At 37.3% G+C, this 23789-nt stretch overlaps 2 protein-coding genes across 4 annotated transcripts; one reads left to right on the top strand and one right to left on the bottom strand.

The window, feature by feature from the left end:
- The first annotated feature begins 1109 nt into the window (after positions 1-1109).
- Positions 1110-11865, top strand: LOC113667929 (methionine aminopeptidase 1-like). Of its 3 annotated transcripts, none has more exons than XR_016184037.1 (14): positions 1110-2379; positions 3047-3107; positions 3422-3498; positions 4069-4123; positions 5024-5115; positions 5392-5475; positions 5649-5716; positions 6005-6075; positions 6409-6540; positions 8868-8973; positions 9082-9119; positions 9232-10205; positions 10588-10637; positions 10891-11865. XR_016184037.1 is itself a non-coding variant. In XM_089197670.1 (14 exons), the coding sequence occupies exons 1-14, from the start codon at positions 2266-2268 to the stop codon at positions 11005-11007; spliced, it is 1131 nt and encodes a 376-aa protein (XP_089053796.1). In that variant the 5' UTR covers positions 1110-2265; the 3' UTR covers positions 11008-11865. The 3 variants fall into 3 exon arrangements, 1 of the variants encoding a protein (XP_089053796.1); XM_089197670.1 differs by having other exon boundaries at positions 10140-10205; XR_016184038.1 differs by lacking the exon at positions 9082-9119 and having other exon boundaries at positions 10140-10205.
- A 5-nt stretch (positions 11866-11870) lies between these two features.
- On the bottom strand, positions 11871-21898 carry LOC149053895 (glutamate receptor 3-like). Its single transcript, XM_089197651.1, has 15 exons — positions 21762-21898; positions 21044-21178; positions 20399-20641; positions 19900-20105; positions 19410-19457; positions 19173-19298; positions 18465-18593; positions 17926-18030; positions 17328-17450; positions 16404-16598; positions 15669-16026; positions 13820-14182; positions 13436-13606; positions 12979-13138; positions 11871-12383 (listed from the first exon to the last, which is right to left on the bottom strand). The coding sequence occupies exons 1-15, from the start codon at positions 21850-21852 to the stop codon at positions 12329-12331; spliced, it is 2508 nt and encodes an 835-aa protein (XP_089053777.1). The 5' UTR covers positions 21853-21898; the 3' UTR covers positions 11871-12328.
- Positions 21899-23789: the final 1891 nt, after the last annotated feature.

Here is a 23789-nt window from a genome sequence, read left to right as displayed (position 1 = left end):
TTGCTGAATAAAAACTATTGCATAATTCAGACAATTGACAGGACGTCTTGCTGTTTCGTCGTTTGTTTCGGTAGACGTATTTATTTACATTTTTATTTATTTTTACATTTCTGTACCTCAACTATTCATTTTTGTGATTATTATTATTACTATTATTATTATTATTATTATTATTATTATTTTTATTATTATTATTGCTACAGACTGAGTTCAGTACACACCAAATATATTGACTAGAGTTGCGTGACCATGGCGTCCAGGGCACACACAAAATCCAACTTCTCACGTACTCCTGCAATGTTCAAAGAACCGTTGAAGTTAAACTCCCTTTGAAAAGAAAGCGCAAGTCAGAAAAGAAAAGAAATGAGAGCTCGGCAATAGACATTTAATGCACATTTTAATAATAGTTGAGTTTAATAGTTAAATTAATAGTTGAGGTACAGAAATGTAAAGTTGGACAATTACGTACAACTACGTGCATTACGGTGCATTACTTTTACTATCACTGCACCCAGGAAAAAATTAATAAACAAAGCAATATAATGTACACCTTTTTAAAATAATAAATATGTCTTCTCTTAGCTTACTCTTATCGTCCGGCACATCAATTAAAGCATTCCGATATCACTTTGATCGAAAAATGTCAAAACAGATCAAGGACAGCAGTTTTCTTACTATGGCGTCCAGGGCACACACAATATTTAACTTCTCACGTACTCCTCCAATGTTCAAAGAGCCGTTGAAGTTGGACTCTCATTGAAAAGTAAGCGTGAGTCGGAGAAAGAAAAGAGAGCTCGACAATTGACATTTAATGCACGTCATAACACTACTTAATACTATAAACATGTTCAGGCCCACCAACGCGTGCAAACTGTGGTAAACCGGGAGGCCGGCAAATCGTGGTAGAATTCAGTCTCGTTGCTATTTTAATTGACGCTTTCATGAACGACAACGAATAAGTGCAATATCAGTAGTGAAAAAAGAGGAGAAACGTACCAAATTGGCTCTGCTTTACGGCAAAGCGAAGTGAAGACTATACTACGCCATGTAATGATTTCGTGTCAGTCTTCACATTCGATGACGTCATACCCCCAGCAGATCGCTGTTCCATTTGCGGTTTGTATTTTTGGTGGTTTCGGCGAGATGCCTTGGCGGCCGTCACCACCAAAAATACAAGGATGTCGTATAGATCAGCAAATACAGAGATGGCTTAAGGATCAGCTGCAGGATAGCATAGCTAATAAAGGAATGGCATGGCCTTCACGTCACGCCACGACGATTCGCCACAACATCGAAATATTTCAAGTAATACTAAGTAATTTAATGTTCAGATAGAGCGTCTGATGTTTTGCAAAGCTATTCGACCGAACGCCACACTATTTGTGTCTACGCTGTACCATTCTACATTACGCTGAGCCATTTCACGCAACGCTACACCATTTGGGTGTACGCTGTGCCATTCGACATTATGCTAAGCCACTTCACGCAACGCTACACTGTTTGTATGTACGCTGTACCATTCGACATTACTCTAAGCCATTTCACGCAACGCTACACTGTTTGTATGTACGCTGTACCATTCGACATTACGCTGAGCCATTTTACACAACGCTACACTGTTTTTATGTACGCTGTACCATTCGACATTACGCTGAGCCATTTCCCGCAGCGCTACACCATATGTGTGTACGCTGTACCATTCTAAATTACGCTGAGCCATTTGACGCAACGCTACACCGTTTGTGCGTACGCTGTGCTACTCGACGTTACCCTGAGCCGTTTAACTCAACGCTACACCGTTTGAATACTGTATCGCAAATGAGTGCTAAGCTATTCGTAATTAAGCTAGTCCATTTCACAATCTCATGATCCAACTCAACATGGGCTACTAGACCGTTTCTCATTTGGCTAAACTATTCGTGTTTAGGGTGTTCTGTTTCACGAAGGAAAACTAGACTGTCTATAATTTGGCCATGCCATTCCTTTATTAGCTATGCTATCCTGCAGCTGATCCTTACACCATCTTTGTATTTGCTGATCTATTTGACATCCTTGTATTTTTGGTGGTGACGGCCGCCCATAGTAAAGAGCATTGGTAAAGAGTGCCACGAAATTACTATATCCATAAATTTGGTGCCAATTTAGAAATAACGATAATCGTAATTTCGGTCTCGAGATCATGTTGCTATTAAAAGAGTAGTGGCCCCAGTTCTCTCTCACTTGCTTCGTAATAATGAGACTGGAAATTAGATCATTTTGTTCATCATGGCGGCTGTCGCGATACGCACTTGCGAAAGTCCTGGCTGTCAACAACCAGCTAAATTACAGTGTCCTACATGTATTAAGCTTGGAATTCAAGGAAGTTTCTTCTGTGCTCAGGTAATGGTTAAGAATTGCCCATTTTAGGCGGGTTTGTGTGGCAGCCACATTATGTATAATGGAAAGGGCTTAAATACGACTTGTACTGATTCGTATCTATGCATTGTGAGTTGACTCGAAATTGTTTGAGAATAATCTTTAGTCTCTTTGGAGATGGTCGACGTTAATCGTCGTTAATCATCCGCCACTGCTTCCACTCCACAAGTCTTTTTTCACTGTTTCTGTCAATACAAAGTGCTTTTAGTAATGAAACTCTATGACAAGTAATTTTCTGCACTTGTTCTAATAATTAAGCTCAACTTAAAAAATATGTTCTGCAAAATCTTCACCATTGCTGCTCGTGGTATGGAATCGTTGATCTACTTTTCATAATACTTTGTGTCACTCTAGGGAAGAATTAATGTGATCGGATTCATTATTTTGAGGATATTTGGATTTAAAGGAAAATACCTCTTATTATCATCAGAACCTGATTGTGATTGTCTGCCTTACTAAAGGCAGGCGAATTCTTTAATATGAAACAATCACTCTTCTTATAGTTGTACTGGTCTCTGTGATCATTGAAGGAGATACTGGTTATAAAGTGATACCTTTCAGGGATGAGTATAAATCAAACACCTGTGAATATGATTGTTGTATTTACTTTTGGAACTTCATTTTGTTGCAGGATTGCTTCAAGCAGAACTGGAGTGAACACAGAAAAGTACACAAGTCAGCTAAAGCTGCAGGTACAGGTGTACCACATTATACTCAAACAAAGCCTGGGTTCCACATCAATTCATAAACAGGACCCGTGTTGACAACAGTTCAATAACTGATCAGAAGTGGTTATTGTGTTCAATTATCTTCATTTGTTATAGATATTGATCTTTTAAACATTTTTCATATATTGATATTTTTCTTAATACAACTCATGTTAAAAATCTAAAGGGTTTATCATTTGCACAATATTTCACATGTTTAATTTTATTGTCAGCAAGTCTGCCTGTCACCTTTCACATAACTTTCATTGACTTGATTGTTCTATGAAACTGTTTGGTAGATGACAATAATAAACCAGTGACCTATAATCCATGGCCTGGATATAGATTCACAGGAAAACTGAAGCCCTGGCCTCAGGTATAGTATTGTGTATGAGTATAATCTTTAAACAAACTAGATATTTGAATTATATAAAGGAGGAAATACTTCAGACTCTAATTAGTCATTTTGTTTGGGCTCATGTAATTAAAAAATTACTTGTTTTGCTTTACTAACAAGACAAAGTTTTGTTATGTCACTTGTAATATTTCCTCCTCTGGAAGAAGCATTAGTGAAGACACCCAAGAAAAAGTTTAGCAGGTGCTGTTTACTGCCTCCCAAAAAAATGGAAAAAAGGAAAAAAATAGTCATAACAACTTGAAAATTAAATAGTAAATTGGAGCAACTGTTCAAAAAAGGTAGTGCCTCTCAGCAAGTTTTTGATAAACCTTTTCTTATGTCTGTTCAATGTTAAGTATATGTCATTTTGTCTTTGTGGTGTCTCAGTGTTCACTTCTTCCACTTTTTTGTTCTTACCTAATTTTAAAGCCATCTGTTTTAATTCATAACTGTACAAATACAAGGAAAAGGTGAACTATTTATAGTAAAAGCTTTTAGTAATATATTACATTTGTGTAATTTATATTATGAATTAACATTTATTTTCAGTCTCCAAGGCGAGAGGTCCCTGATCACATCCAGAAACCTGACTATGCAGAGAATGGTTTGTAATCAAATTGATTTTTTATCAAAGATTTAAAATACTGAACTTCTACTAAATGAGGTGCAGTCACTGGATTTATAGTTTGTTTGATTTTGAATGAAGGCAAAAATAGTATTTATTTGACTCAATGCTCAAAACTGTACTTCTTAGAAGAGAAGTTTGAACAATGGGGAATCAGAAAGATCTCTTTGCTAAGTTACAACTTTCCAATTGTTTCCCTTGTGATTATCATACAGTATGAATAAAAAAATAGTCTTACTGGCCAATTCAAGCTCTTCTGTGTGATATTTGAAGAGTTAAATAACATACAAACAAGAGATTCATGATTCATGTAAATAACTGCAGAGTGGGACCTGTAGTCAATGGTCACCCATAGAGAATGGCAGGGTGACTACTTAACACAGGTATCACATATTGGGGGTATTATAAAAAATGATAAACAATGCCACTTCATGCCATAATTAACCACTTCATGTGCAGAATCTCATTCGAAAATAGTACTTACTGGTACTTTGATTTAAGGTAGAGAAACATGGATAAAAAATTACTTGAAAGATTATTCTTAGTATTATTTGATTGGTTCTGCTTTCAGTTTCTGTTCAGTATGGGGGGGGGGGGGACAATTGAAAACTGGTGGTTGAGACTAGGAGTTAAGGGTGACTGCAACTGCTTAATAGAGGTGACAGCTTGCTAAAGCTAAAAATTACAGTGATTAACAAGAAACAAATTCAGGACTTTAACAACTGACTATGTAATACAGGGTGACTGCTTAATACCTTGCTGTTAGTACAGGTTGGACTGTAGTTTGGTTGCCCCTAAAGTGACATCAGAGAACTACTTTTTGAGTTAACCAATCAAGCAAAGATGCATGACTAGCTATGTACTTGATGTTTCCACCAGGTGTTCCTCTGTCAGAGATAAAATCCAAGCAAAGCATGCAGATAAGAGTTCTGAATGAGGAGGAAATTGAGAAGATGCAGGTGGCATGCAGGGTAAGATTTATTCTTTACCTGTTGGTGTAGGTTTTGTAAATGTAGTATGAGGTTGTTATATACTTTGTCTTTGGGAGGGTTGGTTGGTTCTTTTTTTGCTTTTTTTTTTTTTTTTAACATGTAGAAACTTAGCATACTTAAGGGAAATTGAGAAATGACATGACTTTGTGTAATTACTCTCATGTGTAACAAGCTGTGGGGTAAATTATTTGAAAGTTATTATAAACTTGTGTTAAGAAATTCTACAACTGAAAGTATTGTATTTTACTTCTGCAGTTGGCAAGGGAAGTGTTGGATACAGCAGCAAGGCATATTAAAGTTGGTATCACAACAGATGAATTGGACAGGATAGTACATGAGGTACAGAATATAAATAAATACACAGTTTGTCTTGATTATAAGTTCTTTTGAAGCAACCATTAGCATTGTGCCAGCATGTCTGAAAGTGCGTTCATTAATGTTTCTCACAAATTCTGCTGTATTAACTTAAATTTGTGAATAATTGAGTAAACGTTGCTCTTCTTATCCTTTAGGCCTGTCTTGAGAGGAATTGTTATCCTTCTCCTCTCAATTATCATGGATTTCCAAAGTCTTGTTGCACGTAAGTTGGTTTTGTCTACTTCTTCATAATAAAATCTCACAACACACTAATATGTCTACTAGATATTTAAAAATTGCCCATACCCTATCTTGGTTGCTAGTGTTACCAGGTTGATTCAGAGATTCTAATAATATTACCAATAACCTCAAAGTTTATGTTTTTGCTTTCTTGCTCTCAAGGCCATGCAAGCTGTGTAGCATTGACACAAATATTTCATTAGTGCCAATTTGCTTAATTTAAGATAAGTTCAAATCCCCAGCTTTGAATTGAATACTCTTCTTGGAACAGGTCTGTAAATGAAGTGATCTGTCATGGTATTCCTGACACGCGCCCATTGGAGGATGGGGATCTCTTAAACAGTAAGTTGCCAGTGAATTTTCTTTTTTAATGTCTGTACTTTACCAGTTGGTGAACAATAGTAAACAAGGCTAGATGGTACACTTTATGATAACTATTAGAGTGCTGTTATTCATGAATGGATAAACACTTAACATGTACCATGGACAGATACATTAGTACAGTTATGAAAACTGTTTTATGGAGCAAACTCAAAGTCACAAATACTTTTTTGTGCTTGGAAGTTAAAGTTAAGACCCTTTTCTTTCCAAACTTTAAGTGTGATGAATGACACTTGAAAGTGCTTGCTTCATGCTAACTATAATTTTGAAATCTACTCAATTTTTGTTTTGTAGTCGACATCACCATTTATTACAATGGTTTCCACGGAGATCTGAATGAGACATTCTTTGTTGGTGAAGTGTCAGAGGACAGCAAACAGTTAGTGAAGGTTACACATGAGTGTTTAAGTCAGGCTATAGCATCAGGTAATGTGATAGATATCCTTAGTATTAAATAAGGCTAATTCATTATGTAAAAGTTCCAATGTTGAGTGCATTTTCTGTCATAAAGTCACATATGGTGATGATAACTGTTCAGGTCAAACTTGTAATGTGAGATTGGAACTTCACTCCGTACTAACAACATTTTATAATGAACAACTCAAAAGATATTTCATTAAAAAAAATAAACAACTAGACCCTGTGAGCAGGGTAACTGGGATACCTGGATGGTACTGGATCCTTGGAATCAAGTGTAGTGATACTACGGGTGTTGGACTAGTATACTGAAATAGTGCGCTCAAGTCTGGCCAAGGGCATACACCTATTTCAAAACATAGGCATGCTACGCATGCAAGAGTTACTTTTTTGTAGGGTGGGTGGATTACTTGAAACATTGTGAGTGATGTCTACATTCTTACAAAAGGAGAGAAGAATATTAATGTGGGAAAGAACGAAAATGTCGAATTACCTCACACACAGGTATTTTGTGGTAGATTAGGTGTGTTTTGCGAATAAATGTAACCAAAAATAAACTGTATTGGTGCCACAGATACCTGTTAGTACAAAATGCAGACAGCAGACTGCAAACCGGATACAAAATATAGACTGCAGACTGGGTACAAAATACAGACTAAGAATCTGAAGAGTTTTTACGTCTGGTATATAATAACATGTCATCTTACAGCTTACCGAGCGTCACGCAATCGCTTTCTGCGACCGCCTTCACGATTATTTGCACTATTGTGGAATATTCCTGGCCCATTTCTTGATGAAAATCGATCGCAACATTATTTCAAGCCTTCAATATAGTCTTCTTACTTTGCGCGCGAGTTGGTTGGTGTGATGTCTGTACAGATTTTACCAACGTCATAAAAGTAGATGACGTGAATAACAGTGATGGTATAGCAAGCTTAAAACGGTAGAAATTGCCAGAAAATACAACGGATACACAGGGTATGAGTAAGTTTTATTGATTTTACGAGAAAAATGTTCATATTTCGAAATATGTATCGTTGTAAATCAACGATACTTCGTTCCCTATACTATTCCTTATAACGTGCAGTTCCTCTCGTAACTTAACACCGAGTCACACAATGCGTGACGCGTTCATGAATTAATCGTTGGCTTTTACTCGAGACGTGAGCTTGGGCTGCCTGTGACAAGACAATTGCGTAAACAATATTTAACATAATAACATTATACACAAAAAACACAGGGTTTTGGATCACGTATCTATTAAAAAAGAATATCCATACAACTACAATGAAAACAAACATAAGATTCACCTTTCTGATCGTGAAATTAATACCATTCGTACTGTTATCGTAGCTACGTTCTTTGCCATCAAGTGAATTCAACATGTCGTCTTTCTTCACAAGCAGTTTGCATCCATTATAGTTATGTTCTTCAGTCTCACGGTAGCAGTGTTGTTCAATAGATTGCATAAAGTGTATGCAGTTTGGTTTCAGATTTTGCTTTTTACAACAAGTGAACGTTTTCAACTAAGACATTGGCATACTTAGCATACAAGGCATTCAAGGCTTTCATGGCTTTCAAGCGTTCGCGACTCAATCCGTTCCAAAATTACCGCTCAATAACATCTTTCAGTGTGGATTAGCCGCAATTAATACGACTTGTATATGCGTCTGTAAGTATTTTGCGCGTTTGCGCCATAATGCTCCAGGAGATCGCAATCCAAAAACGTTGAAATACAAAACTGACCAAAGAGTTTTACAAGCAAAATCTCGTGATTCGTCATGTGACTCGGCCCTGTCTGTGCATGACAACGTCAATCATCATCAAGATAACACGCGTGATCAGCTTGTGAACACCTCATTGGATCACAGTTAGTTGTCATGGTGTTGAGGGCCCAATGACCTCTGGGTAATTTTTCCATTTTGTGGCGGAGGAAAAAAAAAAAAGACGACAAAAAAGCAAAGGCATTTTATGACTGGGCTACCACAGGTATCCCAGTAATCAGGGAAAAACAGTGGGCATTCCCCTCTTTGTCTCTCTATAAATCCTTTCAGAGATGTATTTGTAATGAGAGGAAATAGATAGCCACCTAACACTTAAATTGTTGTCAAGTGTATGGAAACCCACAACATTATGTCTTTTTTTCCACTTGCTTTCATTAGTTTTGCCAGTCATCCTTGTGACCAAAAGATTGGTCAGTAATGACGTCTGTTGTAATTGATGAAATTTGACTCTGTCTGCAGACAAATGGAAGCACTTTAGTGCCAACAATGAAACAGATGGCAACAGTCATGTTAGCATTACAGTGTTGATTAAAATCCTTTTCTGTATCTTAGTGAAGCCTGGTGTGAAATACAGAGAGATTGGTAACATCATTCAGAAGCATGCCCAAGCTCATGGCTATGCTGTTGTGAAGAGTTTTTGTGGCCATGGGATTCACGAGTAAGTATATGTAGATTGTGCTGATGCATTGCTATGATAACAACTTTGTGAGAACCCAACCATGATATATTAGTAATGTGCTAATGTGTCAAATCGTCCACATCACAGGCTGTTTCATACTGCACCAAGTGTCCCTCATTATGCAAGTAAGTATGCAACGCAGTTGTCTTTGTCTTTGCGGTGGTTCTTTTCTTGCTTCCTAAAATTCAAAGCAGCTCGCAAACACATTAATCTTCATGGTTACGCTTCTGCCCACAGGTATTTTCATATGACTTACCTTAATTTCTTGCCGTTTACCCGCACGGCCGATTACCCGCACCGGCCGGTTATTGCACACGGCGAAAAAAATTACCCGCACGGTGGATAACCCGCACGTTATGTTTTTGGTGGCGAAAACGTGACTTTAAGGTGATACTATTTCAGTCTTTTAAAAGTTGTCTGATCTAACTTTTGAAAACTTGAAAGCTTCTTTGTCGAGTTTAAAGGTCAAAGAAATTCAGGCGCGTGCACAATTCTGTGTCAGTATTAGCATGTACTTTATTGATAAAATTATACAGTAAAAACACTAACGGCCCATGCCCAAATATCAGCGTTTCATACTTGACAGAATGCGAACTTGTGGCCACATTTTGTGCGAGCGATCGTACAGCGCCATGTTGATTTGAAAGAAAGCTGGGTGAGTGTTCAAACTTGAATTATAAAGTACTGTCGGCGATTTCTGAAAAAAATAGATATCTCCGGTTCTATCGAGCCTAACAAGTCCCTCAAAACGGGAAAATTCTCTTTAGTTTAAGCTAGTGTTAAATGGAAATTTGTTATTGATGCGCCGGATATCTTTGGATTATTTTTGTCACCATCAAGATTTTGTTTTCACGCGTGCCAATTGTCACGCGTGACAATTTGTTGGTCACGCAACTAATTATGCGTGAAATAAACTCGAGTCGGCATCATGTTTTCGTACAGCTCTGTGGCACTCTTAATACATTTCAACTACCAGTAGATTTTAAAATTGTCACATAACCTGCACCTCCCTATTACCCGCAGTGGCCCGCGTTTAATGCAAAATCAACAGATACCCGCGGGTAAACGGCCGGAAATTACAGTATTTTTCCTCTAAAACCAAATCATGTGCAGAGCGTTCTATTCACGATGGCATTATTTTATAGAAAACAAAGCTTTTGGTGTAATGAAGCCAGGACACACATTTACCATTGAACCGATGATCTCACAAGGTACTTGTTATATCATTGTTAGGTTATTTAAACACTTTTGGGTAATTATTGTTATAAGTCACGAGTCTTGATATCTAAAGTATTGAATTAATGTTACACCCCTTAGTTTTCTATGGTTGATGTATGTGTTGGTTTGTCTTTTTTTTTTCTTTGAAAATTTGTTTATTTGTCTGTTCCTTTGCAATTCCCTTGGTTTGTTTGTGTATTTTAGCAATAAACTTATGCAACTAGGGAGAAAAATTTTCACACAAACACTGTAGCGTGAATTATTTATATGAACTCCACTCAAAGGTGTGATTAATGTAGCCCACCTAGTGTGATACAGTGGCTTCCAATTAATTCAATTCTATGGTTTGATTGGTTAATTTTGACAAAATTATAGGAACTTGGCGAGATGAGATCTGGCCTGACAACTGGACTGCCGTTACACAGGTGTGAAACAGTTTTTGTGCAATGTATTCTAACCCTAGGTAATTGAGTGTGAATGAGATGGTTTTGCCTTCTGAAGAACCTCAGGCCTTGGACAATGACAGAAACATGTGCCTTGATAATGGCTCTCTTTTATATATGAGCCCAGTGAGTGTAACTATTTGAATCCTCTTGACAGACTTAAAAAAAGGAGTTTGTCACTGCACATTTATGTCATCTTAACACAGGTGACGACTTCAACATGTTTTCCTTGCAGGATGGCAAGAGGTCAGCTCAGTTTGAGCAGACCCTACTAGTGACTGAAACTGGATGTGACATTCTGACAATCAGACCTGATGACAACGGAAGACCTCACTTCCTGTCTCAGATGTAAATCCCCAAATAAAACATACTGAACAAGCAGCAAAAGTACAGCAAGAGTGAATAAACATACTGGAAAATACTCTACATTGTAAGCTGAATTGCACATGTATTTTGATTGATTCTAGCTCATGACCTCGTAAGGAACTAACGCATTGATGATGTCACCTTTGACAACTTTTGCTACTTCAGTTTAAGGTTTTGATGTGTGGTAATCAACATCAAATTTGATCAGTTGGATCATTTTTTGTGGAAAAAAGGTTCTTTCAAACCAACACTAACTTGCATCAACATATTAGTTTGTTAAGGTACAGGCAATCGTTAACGGTGTGAAAATGAACTTGTAAGAGACTGCTCTGTCTTATTTTTTTTTGTATATAAGAAAACCTTTTGATAACCGGAGTATTTCCTTGTAGGTCCTGTAGGCACAATATGTCTCAGGGTGGCATCGAGTTTTATAGGGATGGGGTGTGTTCATGAACTGTGCATGTCATTTTGCTTAAACTTTTAATGAAAGAATGAACTGCGACTTAATGTACTTCTCGCTGCAAGCAATGTCACAATTTATTATTTCCCATCTGTTCAATTGTGAATCAATGTAACATTGTTGTTGATGTTTCAGGATGTTTTTTTGACGTTGTAAAAATGTTGCTTCCAACCTCAGTGGTCAAAGAGAAAATGTCTGCCTCGAAAAAGGGTAGAATGTCAGTTAAAAAATTTGAAACTTTTTGCAACATGCAGATCTTCCACTCCTAACTTGATTATCTGCTGACTTAAATCAAAAGATAACTGTATGGCTCCTAAGTATCGCTGAAAGTTGATAGTGTGGACACAAAGACGTGTAACAAAGTAATAAAACGTAGGAGCTCAACATTTGTGTTATTTCAAGTTATTTTACTTAAAATCCTGTGATGATACTCTAAGAGTTCAAACATATTATAAAAAGCTGACTGTCTTCCTCGATCGTCCGGAAAATTATATTTTTGAACAATCTGTGGAAGAAAAATGGACATGTTTTCGCGTCAAATAGAGGCTATCGTTTATAAATACATGATCAATACTTATCCTTGTACCCTCAACTGAGTCACAAATGGTGGAAATTTGTTAATTAGAAGTTCTTGTGCTTTATCAGATCACTTAATATGAAGCAAGTTGTGCAAGTTTGTTCCTCTTATTGTTTTGATGTCATCTATTAGCTTTTTTACTTAGCATAGGAACAGTGCTCAGCACCACAGAGCTAGGGTTATTAGTCCAGACTTCCAAACAAGGTGATCTTTATATTTCCTTCTTTTTGGGTTGTTCGCTCTACAGAATTTAGGTTCATTCCATGTTAGTCAGTCTGCTGAATTCCTACTGGTGCAGTTTGTCCTTAACGCAGAATTCGCTGGCCTGTAAACAAGATAAATTCTTTGTATTATTTATTGTTGTTTATTTAGCCCCAAACTTGCTGGTAGGATGTTTAATGAGAGTAATACAGTTTATTGTATTTCTGGCTTGAATCAGCGTCAATGTCAGATGTGATGACTACTTACTGTCGGTATAATTACGTTAACTAATTACCATTCATCTAATTTTTCACAATTGTCTCTCTAAACTGGTCACTACGTTGAATTATTGCCCAGGGTACTGATGTTCAACTCGGTTTAATGCATAAAGGGGGTAAGTTTCTAAAGAAACTGTGGCGCTGCGTCGGTGGGAGAGTAAAGCAGGTAATTTAGTGTTAATAACTGAGTTGTTAAATCGCTCTGATGAAGGGCTAACTCTGGAAACGTCAGCTTTTTTACCCTTTACGGCGGCCAATTTACTTTTTTCAACTCAGTTGTTAACACTAAACTACCCACTCGGTTTAATGCACGTTGGTACATGGAAGAGGTTAACTTACTCAAATTCTTTATCATCAACCTTTATAGTCCCTTTAAGGTTAGCTTTCATGCTTTGTAAAAGGTTTTGAAGTGTAAGGCCTTGATAAAATAATCGAACCAACCTTCTGTTCCCTGTTTGAACTTTGATGGTTAGTACGTGTTTAGCTGTTCTTTTCCAGTAGATCTCAGCAGCAAGCGTCACCAAGGCAACTGCTAGTCCAGCACTCAACACAATATAAACTCCCAGCATGCTCTTCAGACTGATTCGCTTACGAGACAAAGCTGTAAATACGAATTTTAACAATCTTCATGTAAGAGAAATACAAAAGATCACGAAAACAAACAAACAAACAAAACAAACATCAAGTAAGACCTTACGAAATATTCCACATGCTCGGAAAATAAGTGTAGACCAGTTTTTTATTTGTCATCATACGAAAGTAAATAGGAGAATGTAAATCCCTGTAATGGTCTTACGTAGTGGTGGGATGCGAAAAGAACAATATATGTTATGTAATGCACATCTCGTTCAGTGCCCTTGTCTAAGCACTGAAATGGTTAGAAACCTTATTGACTCACTTGTGTCTTGTTCCTGAGAGCAAGCATTTTTATTATCCCACCATTTTCGTCTCAGTGAGTCCAGAAACTGATTCTCATGGAGGTGCAGAATAGTCAACGTAAATAAATCAGTGTGAGGGTCATACGCTCTAAAAGTCAAGGCGAAACCTTTGGCCGAGGTCAGACCAGGAACTGAAAATCACAAATAGGCACAATTTTAGAAAACTGTTAGACTGATTTTGACGCTGATTAACGGATCTGAAAAATTGTCATGTCGCATACGTGGCCACTCAACCCTTTCTCTCGCTGTGAAAATCCAATGATGATTCTAACTAATTCAATCCTACAAGAGAGCCTCACAGCTTTTGGTATTTTGACCACGCCCTTTCAAGTTATTTCACTTACCTACTCTGAGGCCGCATGGCCGCTGCATGGCGAGGTAATCAAGGACTGGTCCGTCATGAATAAATGCAAAATTATCCTTCTCTTGAACCCACTGGACTCCTTCTTGTGCGTTTTTAACTAATGTTTTTTCCGCTTGGATTCTATTCCAAATCTTCCTATGCGGCTCGTACTGAGTTTTCTTAAATGCTGAATGAATACTGGTGGAAGAGACAACTGCCACTTTGTAGGAGGTTTTTAAAATATCGTTCAGACTGTTGATTGGCTGAACTGCATTTTTCACAGTAAGGAAGGCAGCAAGGTTGGCTGTGTATGTTGAGACCCAGATAACTATACAGAACCAGTAGCAACCGGCCAGAATTCGACCTGAAGTGAAATAGGGACAAACTCGCAGTTAATAAAACAATGGGGTTCATGTTCTCAGGCATAAATATGATTTGGGTTCGAATCATAGTCATTTTAGCCGGAGCCTCTAGGCTGCATTACTCTATAACTGTATAACTATTTTATCACTATGTAAGGCTTTGATAAAATAATTAATGGAAAAAAATAACAACAACATGGTCTGAACAATCACGCGAGCATGCGATCGGGTGGAATTGCATATTAGTCTTCACAAATCTCCATTTTAGCCCGCAAAATGCGCCACAGAGCGTGACAAAGAGATGAAAATACCAGTAAACGCTGTTATCAAATATATATGAAACTGCCTTTTTATTGATACACAACAATCAAATTCCTTTTCTATATTCTTGGCTTAGCCGAATTCTTAATATTTTTATCAGCCCGAAATAATAGATGGTGATCTGTGAACAAGTTACGACCAATGAGCAATACCTTTGGTACTGAACGCGCTAACTGGTTAAAAGAACTTGAACTATGAGCGATTTTGAGAAGCCATTTCTATATTATTTTATTGTCTAGCTTTGAGAAAGTAACGGTCTGAACAATAAAGCGAGCGTGCAAGAGAGCGAGACAAAATGCATTTAGGTAATTTAGTGTTAACAACTAAGTTGAAAACGTAAATTAGCCATCGTAAAGGGTAAAAAAGCTGACGTTTCGAGCGTTAGCCCTTCGTCAGAGCGATTGGAGGAATCTATTGTAGGTTGTGGGTTTATATGCAGAAAGTGTACCTACGCCATTGGTGTGAATATGGTGACGAGAAAACAGAAATAAATTAGTTGAATAAAAAGCGCTCGTTGATTCCGTGGGGATTAAGGGTGCCGATTTGGAAGATAAATTTTTGTTCTAGTGTTTTGCGGCTTTTCCAAACTTCTTAGATGTAAGGAAAGGCCGCAGACTGCCATATGCTATTTAGAATGATTAGGGAGATTAAAGTGTCCAGCGACTGGTTTGGATGCGTCCTTGTCATTTCTTTCCACGTCGCGAAGGTGTTCTCAGAATCGGCCACCTAGTCGTCTTCCTGTTTCGCCGATGTATAACTTATTTCAATAAGTGCAAGTTATGCAGTAAATAACATTGGCGGAGGTACACGTAAAGTGATCAGTGATCTTAATAGATCTCTTGGGTCCCGATATTTTCTCTACGTTATGAATGAAAGAACAAGTTTTGCATCGTGAGCGAGCGCATTTGAAAGTTCCAGATTAGTCATTGGTTTTAAATGAACTCCAGACAAAATACATTTTAGCCTACCATAGTCTTCATTCTAGATCACAAAATGCGCGAAAATGCACGATAGAGTGATGAGAATACCGCGTTGCGTTGGCTTCTCCTTCGCACGCAAAACCAATGTAAGAACAAAATAGCATAGCACAGATAGCACATGTGTTATATCTGTAGTTCACCTTATGAGTGGTAATAATTGCAGTGTGGATATCTGTACTAACATTACCTGATAAATTCCTCGGTGTGTTATCTCCTCCTTGCTGCAGCATGCAGGCCAAAGAAAACCACATACTGTTGAAGAAATTAAACTCCTCTGATGTTCCTCTACCATTTTCATCTTTGTATCCATAAGGACTGAAGTAATTCAATACGAAGACAGCAATAGAGATGAGTGCCACTACTCCCAGAGTAGCGATCCAGACGCCATTTTCAAATGGATGCATGAACTGCAGTAAATCAGTTGTCTCTGTTGATGTCTTCTTCACCAGTAGATCGTCAGTATAATACATGAACGGAACAGTGAAATCCACCACCTTTTCTCTGGTTTCAGTGATGGCAATCGATCCAGCCGCCATGTTCGCATTCTTAAAGAAGGCAAAAGTGAACGTTTTTGTCGTCAGTTTAACTTTTAAGATCTAAGTCAGGGATTTTAGCTGTACACTGTCATGCTGTTACCTCTAATTTGTTTTGGTATTCAGTTTTTTTCGCACTTGATGCCTCGCTCGTCACTCACATTTTGCGCTGCCTTCCGCCTACCTTAAAAAAGGTCTGATCTGGTGGCTGTTTATCTTTTACGGGCATCAATGTCAGTAAGAGTTTATTTCTTCATAGGCGTTTTCTTTTTAACCTTTTACTAATTACGGTGGTTGTCATCTGAGTTACGATGATTTTATCTACTGTAAAAGGTTAGTATAACATCTGGTGCTTTTTGGAGAAGAGAGTCAACTTTTCAGCTAATTACCCCGTCTAAAATCTGTCTTATCATGCCGTTCCAAGTTCCATTTTCCGTCACTGTTCCATAAAATCCATCTGGCGAAGGATACATTTCATATGTAAACCCGAGTGATCGAGACAGCTCCTTGAGAAGATCAATAGAGTATCCTTGAAGTGAAATCGTCCCATCTTCATTCTTCTTTGGCATTATAAATGGTGGATCCTATTTTGTTTTTCACGAAGGAAAAAAGGGTGTTAAACGAATGCCATCAGAGAGGGATAGAATATACCGAGAGACTGAATTAATTATATTTGATTTCAGTTTTCTATGACATAACTAGCACTGAATTTTTGAAAGTTGCCTCAAGGCTTAAAAATAAGGGCCTATTACAGTTGGTTACTTAGATACAAACTTTCTTGAATATAATCACTGTAACTGCCACTGGTGACTAATACTAACTAATTCTAGCGCAATTTTTAACGCGGAACGAAACGACACGGTACGGTTAAAACTGCAAATAAAACAGCGAACGAAAACTATTACAATATAAACTAGACTAAGTACACAAGGAAAGCTACAACGAAAACAACGAAGAAAGCTACATGATACAAAACTTACATTTGTTGCGATGTTATAGATCCTGCCTAGTGGTGAACAAACTGCACGAAGCGAAAAGAACAAATATACGAAACTACACTCGACGAAACTACACTTCAAAAACTGCACCAAACTACGATGAACAATACGGTTGACTACATGCTACGTTATGCAACGTTACGCAATGACACAAAGAAAGCGCACACAAAATTTTACTACAATTAGCACTCTTGCACAAGAACAATAAACAAACTAAAAAGAATGTAAGGCGTTGCGATCTACAATCACTAAGCTACTTCCCGTAGTAAATGATAATACCTTTCAACGCACTTGCAATCTTCTTAATACAAATACCTCAACATATACAATCCTAAAATGTCTGCCTTTTACTTCTCCATCACTTGACGATCCTGGTAAAGTGTTTGGTAATGGATCTTCAAAAAGAACTGCTCGTTCCGTTGAATTCCAACAACCAATCTACAGTGAAAAAGAAAAAAAAACATACGAAGAGCTGGCCTGGAAAGTGTTAATTATAGTAACTTATGTGAAACTTTGAAATAAGGAGGGGACTGGAGATGGAAGTTGACAGACCGAAGGTTTATCATTTTGATGTATTTCTTTTAAGTATTTAAACTAATGCCCCATTCACACCAAAGCTTAAACATGTTTAAAAGTTGTTTTGTTAAACACAGTTTAATTTTTTTTTTCTTCATAGAAACTATTTAACCGAATATTTTTTACTTGAATGTAGCACATTGGAAATGCAAGTTAGCAAGTAGTTGAATCCAATGGAAAATCAAGTCCTTCAGTTCTCTGTTTATAATTTTCATTCAATGAAAACCAGTTTAACAAAACATGTTTTGCTGGTGTGAATGGGGTATATGTCACTGCATCTGTGGGTAACCTAATAAGATAAAACCCATACTTTTCAATCTGATCAACTTCATCTTACCTTTTCGAAAGAATCATTTCGAAGATTTAAGATTTCCAGGGAGACGTCTGTTCGCCTTCCGCTGTTATCAAACTGCACAGACCCAGTCATACCGTTGAATGTAACCTTAGAAAAGACAAACAAACTTCACATACAAAGATCAGGTAACTCCTATTTAGAAATCACATAAACTCCACTAGTAATCCGTGATATCGAAAGACCTGTATGGAGTCGGTGCAAATGGCAGAGTAATCTGAGAATGCTGATACAACCCTTTTACGATCTCTCCTAGAATTCCCATCAGGTGATGTACTAGGGGAACAACGCACATCAGGATACCCCCCACACGTGGTAAACAGTTGGAACAAAAATTTGCACTTAAACGCGCTAAACAGTGGCTTCCTCGGAAGATCCACTGATAAAGAATACACTTCTCAAAACTTGAACTCGGAAATTTCAAACTGAAGACAATTTCGACAATTTTGAAAATTGATAGATTAAAAGAGACGAGCGATTGTGTTTCATGAACAGAAATTAATAATTCAGACCAGACTTATCACCTTTCTCATGCAGTCAAACATCTCTGTATCAGGTAAGAGTCTATCATTTCCATTCAGTGACAAACAAGGCTTCTCATTTAAAGCTTCGGTAATAACGTTTATTGCATCGTGTGCCACAGCAACATAATCCTGAGGAAAAATTTGAAGGAATTTAGTCACAGAAACCCGATGATGACGGAACGGAAGTGAAAAGAGTGAATAATTGTTTTATCGTTGTAAGACTTGTAAGCCGGCTAGCTAAAAAACTCGTATGGCGCTGGCCTATTGTCATATTGCATAGGTATATGAGATACTCACTTTAGCTCGCCTATTATTTCTTTAGTTGACATTGATTTAATTTTCTTGTTATTTTTAATGAACATCATATGATGCTTGACTGTGATCTTGCAACAAATATTATCAACAAGAAAAGAGCGATCGGTAGACAGCTTCTTGAATGTTTTACTGTTCACCAAACTTAACTAGTTACTAAATATTTTAGTCAAAGTCCCTTGATAAGGAAAAGGTTAAGTTTTACTGTTGTCTAGATCTATAAAGCTAAAAATGACGTATAAATAAAACTCGAAGACCATGGTTGGTCACCCAAATAACTGCATGTGAACTAGACCACCATTTAATTTGTAAGAAAATCATCTGATAATCATTACTGCGAAAAGAAGATTTATTTATCTAACAATGTCATGACTCCTAAGTTTGCAACAATTTTACCTTGTTGATATATTTGAGTTTTTCTTGTTCTGCTGATCCAAAGAGTTTATTAACAAAGCTGCTTTCGTATGGAAGCTTAAATGCCAAGACTACATTGTCAGGAAGACTTCTCTGGTGTTGGGATACCTGTGCAAACGAACGAGTCAAATTCATGATCAGAGTCTTCAATAACATTTCACTTATAATTAATGAAGAGCTTCATGCTTTCAAGTGCTGCATACTCAAGTTATTTGGTACCTGTTCTTGGAGGATCCACTGATACGGAAAATGCCTTTGACGAGGAACCTGACACAAATGAAATAAAAAACCGTAACTGCGTATGACTCCTTTGAACTTTGGCTGATTGCAAGATTTTTTTCCCCAAAAGTACTTAATGTACTTCTGCAAGAGGTAATCTTTTGTTTTCTGGTAATGGTGGAGAGTAGAGATTCTGATAACGTATCGTCTGCTCAAATTTTATGGATGAGACTGCTGAAGGCCCAGAGAGTTAGCAAGAATACTCTAAAAAAAGAAGATCCAACCGTGACAGTAGATCCTGCATAATAACCAAACTCTCTTAATGTGAGATCGTCGTCAAGTGTGAAAATGAGAAATGTTTCCTCGTAGAAAAAAAAATAAAAGAAAACGATTGTTATAACTACCGGTAATGTTGTGTTAGTGATCGTCGCATCCACTGGCACTTAATCAGTCAAATTAATGAGTTTTGATATTTGAATACTTCCCTCACCTGTTGCAAAAACATATCTGTGTTTTCCTTCCCTGTGTAGAGAAGAATACTTTCCGGTTGGTAGCTTTGTATCTGTTCTGTTATTTGCCATATTTTTCTTTCTCTGTCTTCAGCGTATTTTGTCTCGGGCACCTGAATTAAATCCATGGTGAGCGTTGACTTCTTATAGTTGAGGTAGAAATATCCAGCCTCAAAGAAGCGACTCTCTGTGTCAACAGACAAAACGAAACGCATCAAAGCTAAGTTTTATAACGTAAGCTTAACAGCTCACTGAAAAAATTCTTGGAAAGTAGGAATAAACAGCCTGAAGATTCCTGGCAAGAAAACTTCAGGATAGGAGGGTTGCATAACAATAAGACGTAATGGGTAAGATAACATGAGCGATGCACTTCATGGGATGAATTGTGGGGTTTCGGGTCCAACACTACAGGTATATAGATTTTTTACTTTGGTTGATAAGTTCTCTGTCATAACCTTATGCTAGTTTGTTTCAAATTACCATCAAAGATCAATAGAATTTTCCGCCATTTCAGTATGCTCAATGCATCAAATGTTGCATGCGCGAAATATCTGTATCCCGCTGACATATCCACTACATTCTCACACTGGTCAAACTGTCCGTTGCTTCCATGGAGGCGAATGACAGAAACACCCATTACCAAAGAGATTGCGCATGCGGAGACTTTTAAATGGCTTCCCTCAACGAGTATGGTGACGTTTTGTTGGCGAAGCACCGAAACAGCTGCAAAGAATGATAATTAACCAGTTAAACTAAATTGTATCCATGCCAGCTATCTGTCATCCATTTAAATTAATTTTGTTAACGGTAATTAAATATTTGAGTTGTCTTGTACCCATGCCAGTTCTTTATCCTTTTATTTAATTCTTGCTAATGATGACGAAACCATCAGGCTTAGCTATTATCCTTCTTTGTACCTGTTATGAAAAACTGTCCTATACTAGTTTGGGTAGAACTAATATGGAGTTTTGAATTTATAATAAGGTTTAATAAGGTTGTAGGACCATTCTGTTGTTTTAGTGGAATCATGATTGATGCCTCATGTTAGAGTGCATGGTATTTTCATGGAGGTTATTATCCAGAACTCGTAGAAAGAATGATATACCCTTTGTCTAGATTTCTTACCTTGGTCAAATAGACCTACAGAAGTTGATGTATTTAAAACCTTTAATGTTATTGAGATGTTGTTTTTTGTGTTACTTTGGGACACAACAAACTTCAATGCCTCAGATTCTTCTGCATTTCCATTATTTATAAATCCTATTTGGTCACAAGGAGAAAAGAAAAATACGGTGAAAACCTATTTTACAAAATTCAAGTTACAAAACCGGCAAAGAACATGCAGGATTTGCACGGCTACGGAACTTCAGGAAACTAGCTTCCTCTGCCTGTACTTTCATTAAGGGTAGAGCGATTTACTTTTAAATTTACTGCAATATTTTAGTTGTTTCTTTTCTGATTAAGTGGTCTTTTGCTCGGCTGAACTTTTTCCAAACTCTCTCCTATTCTCTGTATTAGTTTAATTTAGGGTTGAAAAAAGAATTTACTTTGACACGCTTGATAAACAAAATGGTGAAGAGTGAATTAATTCAATTTCCCCCGAAACGATATAGATCACTTAGAAAATATCTTGTTTAAGATGATTCCTCCATTTGATGTAGTTACGGCGTAGAAAGATGGTGTTAATGGTTGCGATGATATTGAGCGAACTAGGACAGTTCCTTAATCAACACAATTTACATCTACTACTTTTTTACACAACTTACTTTATACGGTTTTTTTCAGGGTTTGGTTTTGTTTACATCTTGAATGTTCTTATAGACTGAGTAGCTGTATAACTTACCACATGTGAAATTTCTTTTATCTGCGGATGCTAACAAAACCAGGCTAGAAACAAAAATTGTCAAAGCCATTTTGCGGTTTCGTGCGTCCATGTTAGCCTAACAGGCTTTCAACAGCACGAAGTTTTCGATATTAACATATTAGCTGTCATATGGCCGACTTTGCTGTATCTGGACCTATAAATGATAAATGACTTACGACATAAATAGTTTTGATGAATTAGTTTATCTATTATATACGGAGAACCCTACCTACAGGTGTCACGTTAGGTATATTGTTAACAAAAATGTATTTTCATATGACGAATAATATGGAAACGCTTTATCTTAATTGATATTCTAGGTAAATATGTTGTACTAGTAAACTCGATGGATGTAAAATTGCGTGCTTGTGATACTGTGTGTTAAGCAAATCATAACTATTTTATTCTACTTAAGAATCCGTCTCTTGAAAAAAAATATTCAGCAAAAGAAGTTGTGATAGATATCAAGGTGAACCAATGTCCTGCTTTGAATAAAAGCAGTGGGTGGGTAAATTTTGTATTACTTTACCTTCTTCGATTCTTTTTTTTTAATAATTCCTGTCTGTATATATTATTAAAAAAAAACTGTTAAAATGGATTGAAGCGCTAATAACACTCGGTGAAGGACTCCTATGATACTAACGATCATAACGTCAAACTCTGTCACAAATGTGATGAAATGCGGATGTGTTCAGAGCACAGCTTGTGTCATTCAGTCGAGTCAGCTGTGGACTGAAGCAGCTGAACATAATCGAACGTTACAATCCGTCAGTGATTTCTATGATTAGGACTTTTAGAAACACTGTAGTAGTCAAGTCGCTATTTTTCCGTTTACAAACAAGAATGTATCCTTTTGTGGAACTAAAGGGTTCCTGGTGCTGCGTCGGTGGGAGAGTGTAAAAGCTGACGCTTCGAGCGTTTGCCCTTCGCTCTGACGAAGGGCTAACGCTCAAAACGTCAGCTTTTTTACTCTTTACGGTGGCCAATTTACGTTTCCAACTCCCTCGTTAACATTAGATTACCTGCTTTTGTGGAACTGTTTACCATATCAGCACCTCAGTGTCGACGGTCTTTAGTTTTATGACAACAAAACAATGCGAATACCAACCACATCAACATCTAATTTTTCGTTATAATTCGTTTTTTTTTCTTTTTTTTTTTAAGTAACTTTATGTTAGCATGTAGAGTGGTATGTTGCTCGTACTAATCAGATCGCCGCATTTGGGTATGTATCTTGCACCAGTCAGATTGCGGCATTAGGGTATGCAGTGGCGGATCCAGACCTTGAGCTAAAGGGGGGCCCGGTTTTTTGTCGCTTGCCCTGCCGGCTTTTCTTCCTTCTGCGGTTTTTTTTTCTCCAAAATGAGGGGGGGCTCGGGCCCCTCTTGTAATCCCTTCCTGCAACGCGCTCTCTTTCCATCAAGGGATACATGGTGTTGTGTGATGAGACCAAACAACGGCTGCGAGGGGAACAACAGCAAGTGTGGCACCGGTGGATTTTATCTTTGCTTAGAAGTATTTAGACAATAGAAACAATAGACCACAAAATACCTGTGTGAGTTCAGATAAATTAGTTTTTTTTCTTTCTCTTTAGCTGAAGTAGTGCGATATTTTCGTCCGTTGGAAAGTTATGCTCTTTTTCTGTTTCAAAAATGAAAACATTACGAACAAAAAGTGCCCCATCTCAACCCGCCCAGCCAAAAAATAACTTTTGCATGCTACGCATGCTTATGTTTAAATTTGTTAGCTGCTGCTTTGTGTAAGGCTTAGAAAAAAAGAGTAACCAAGGTCACGAAACAGTTGGTAACGGAGAACGTTGTAAAATCTGATTAACTGTTAACATCCTTGCGAATCCAAATGAAACCAAACTATCTGCAATGTCTTCAACCTTAGCAACTTGTCAAACCCCCATTTCCGTTTTTTCTATCGGCTCTATTTCTACTAAAACTTCACGTTGACAAACAGTTTGCGTCATTATGCACCCATTTCTGTCCTTTTTACTCTTTT

Source organism: Pocillopora damicornis, chromosome 1, assembly GCF_964200805.1.
Source record: "Pocillopora damicornis chromosome 1, jaPocDami1.2, whole genome shotgun sequence".
NCBI lineage: Eukaryota > Metazoa > Cnidaria > Anthozoa > Scleractinia > Pocilloporidae > Pocillopora > Pocillopora damicornis.
The sequence above is the reverse complement of the archived record's forward strand: the minus strand, read 5'-3'. Positions and strand labels throughout refer to the sequence as shown.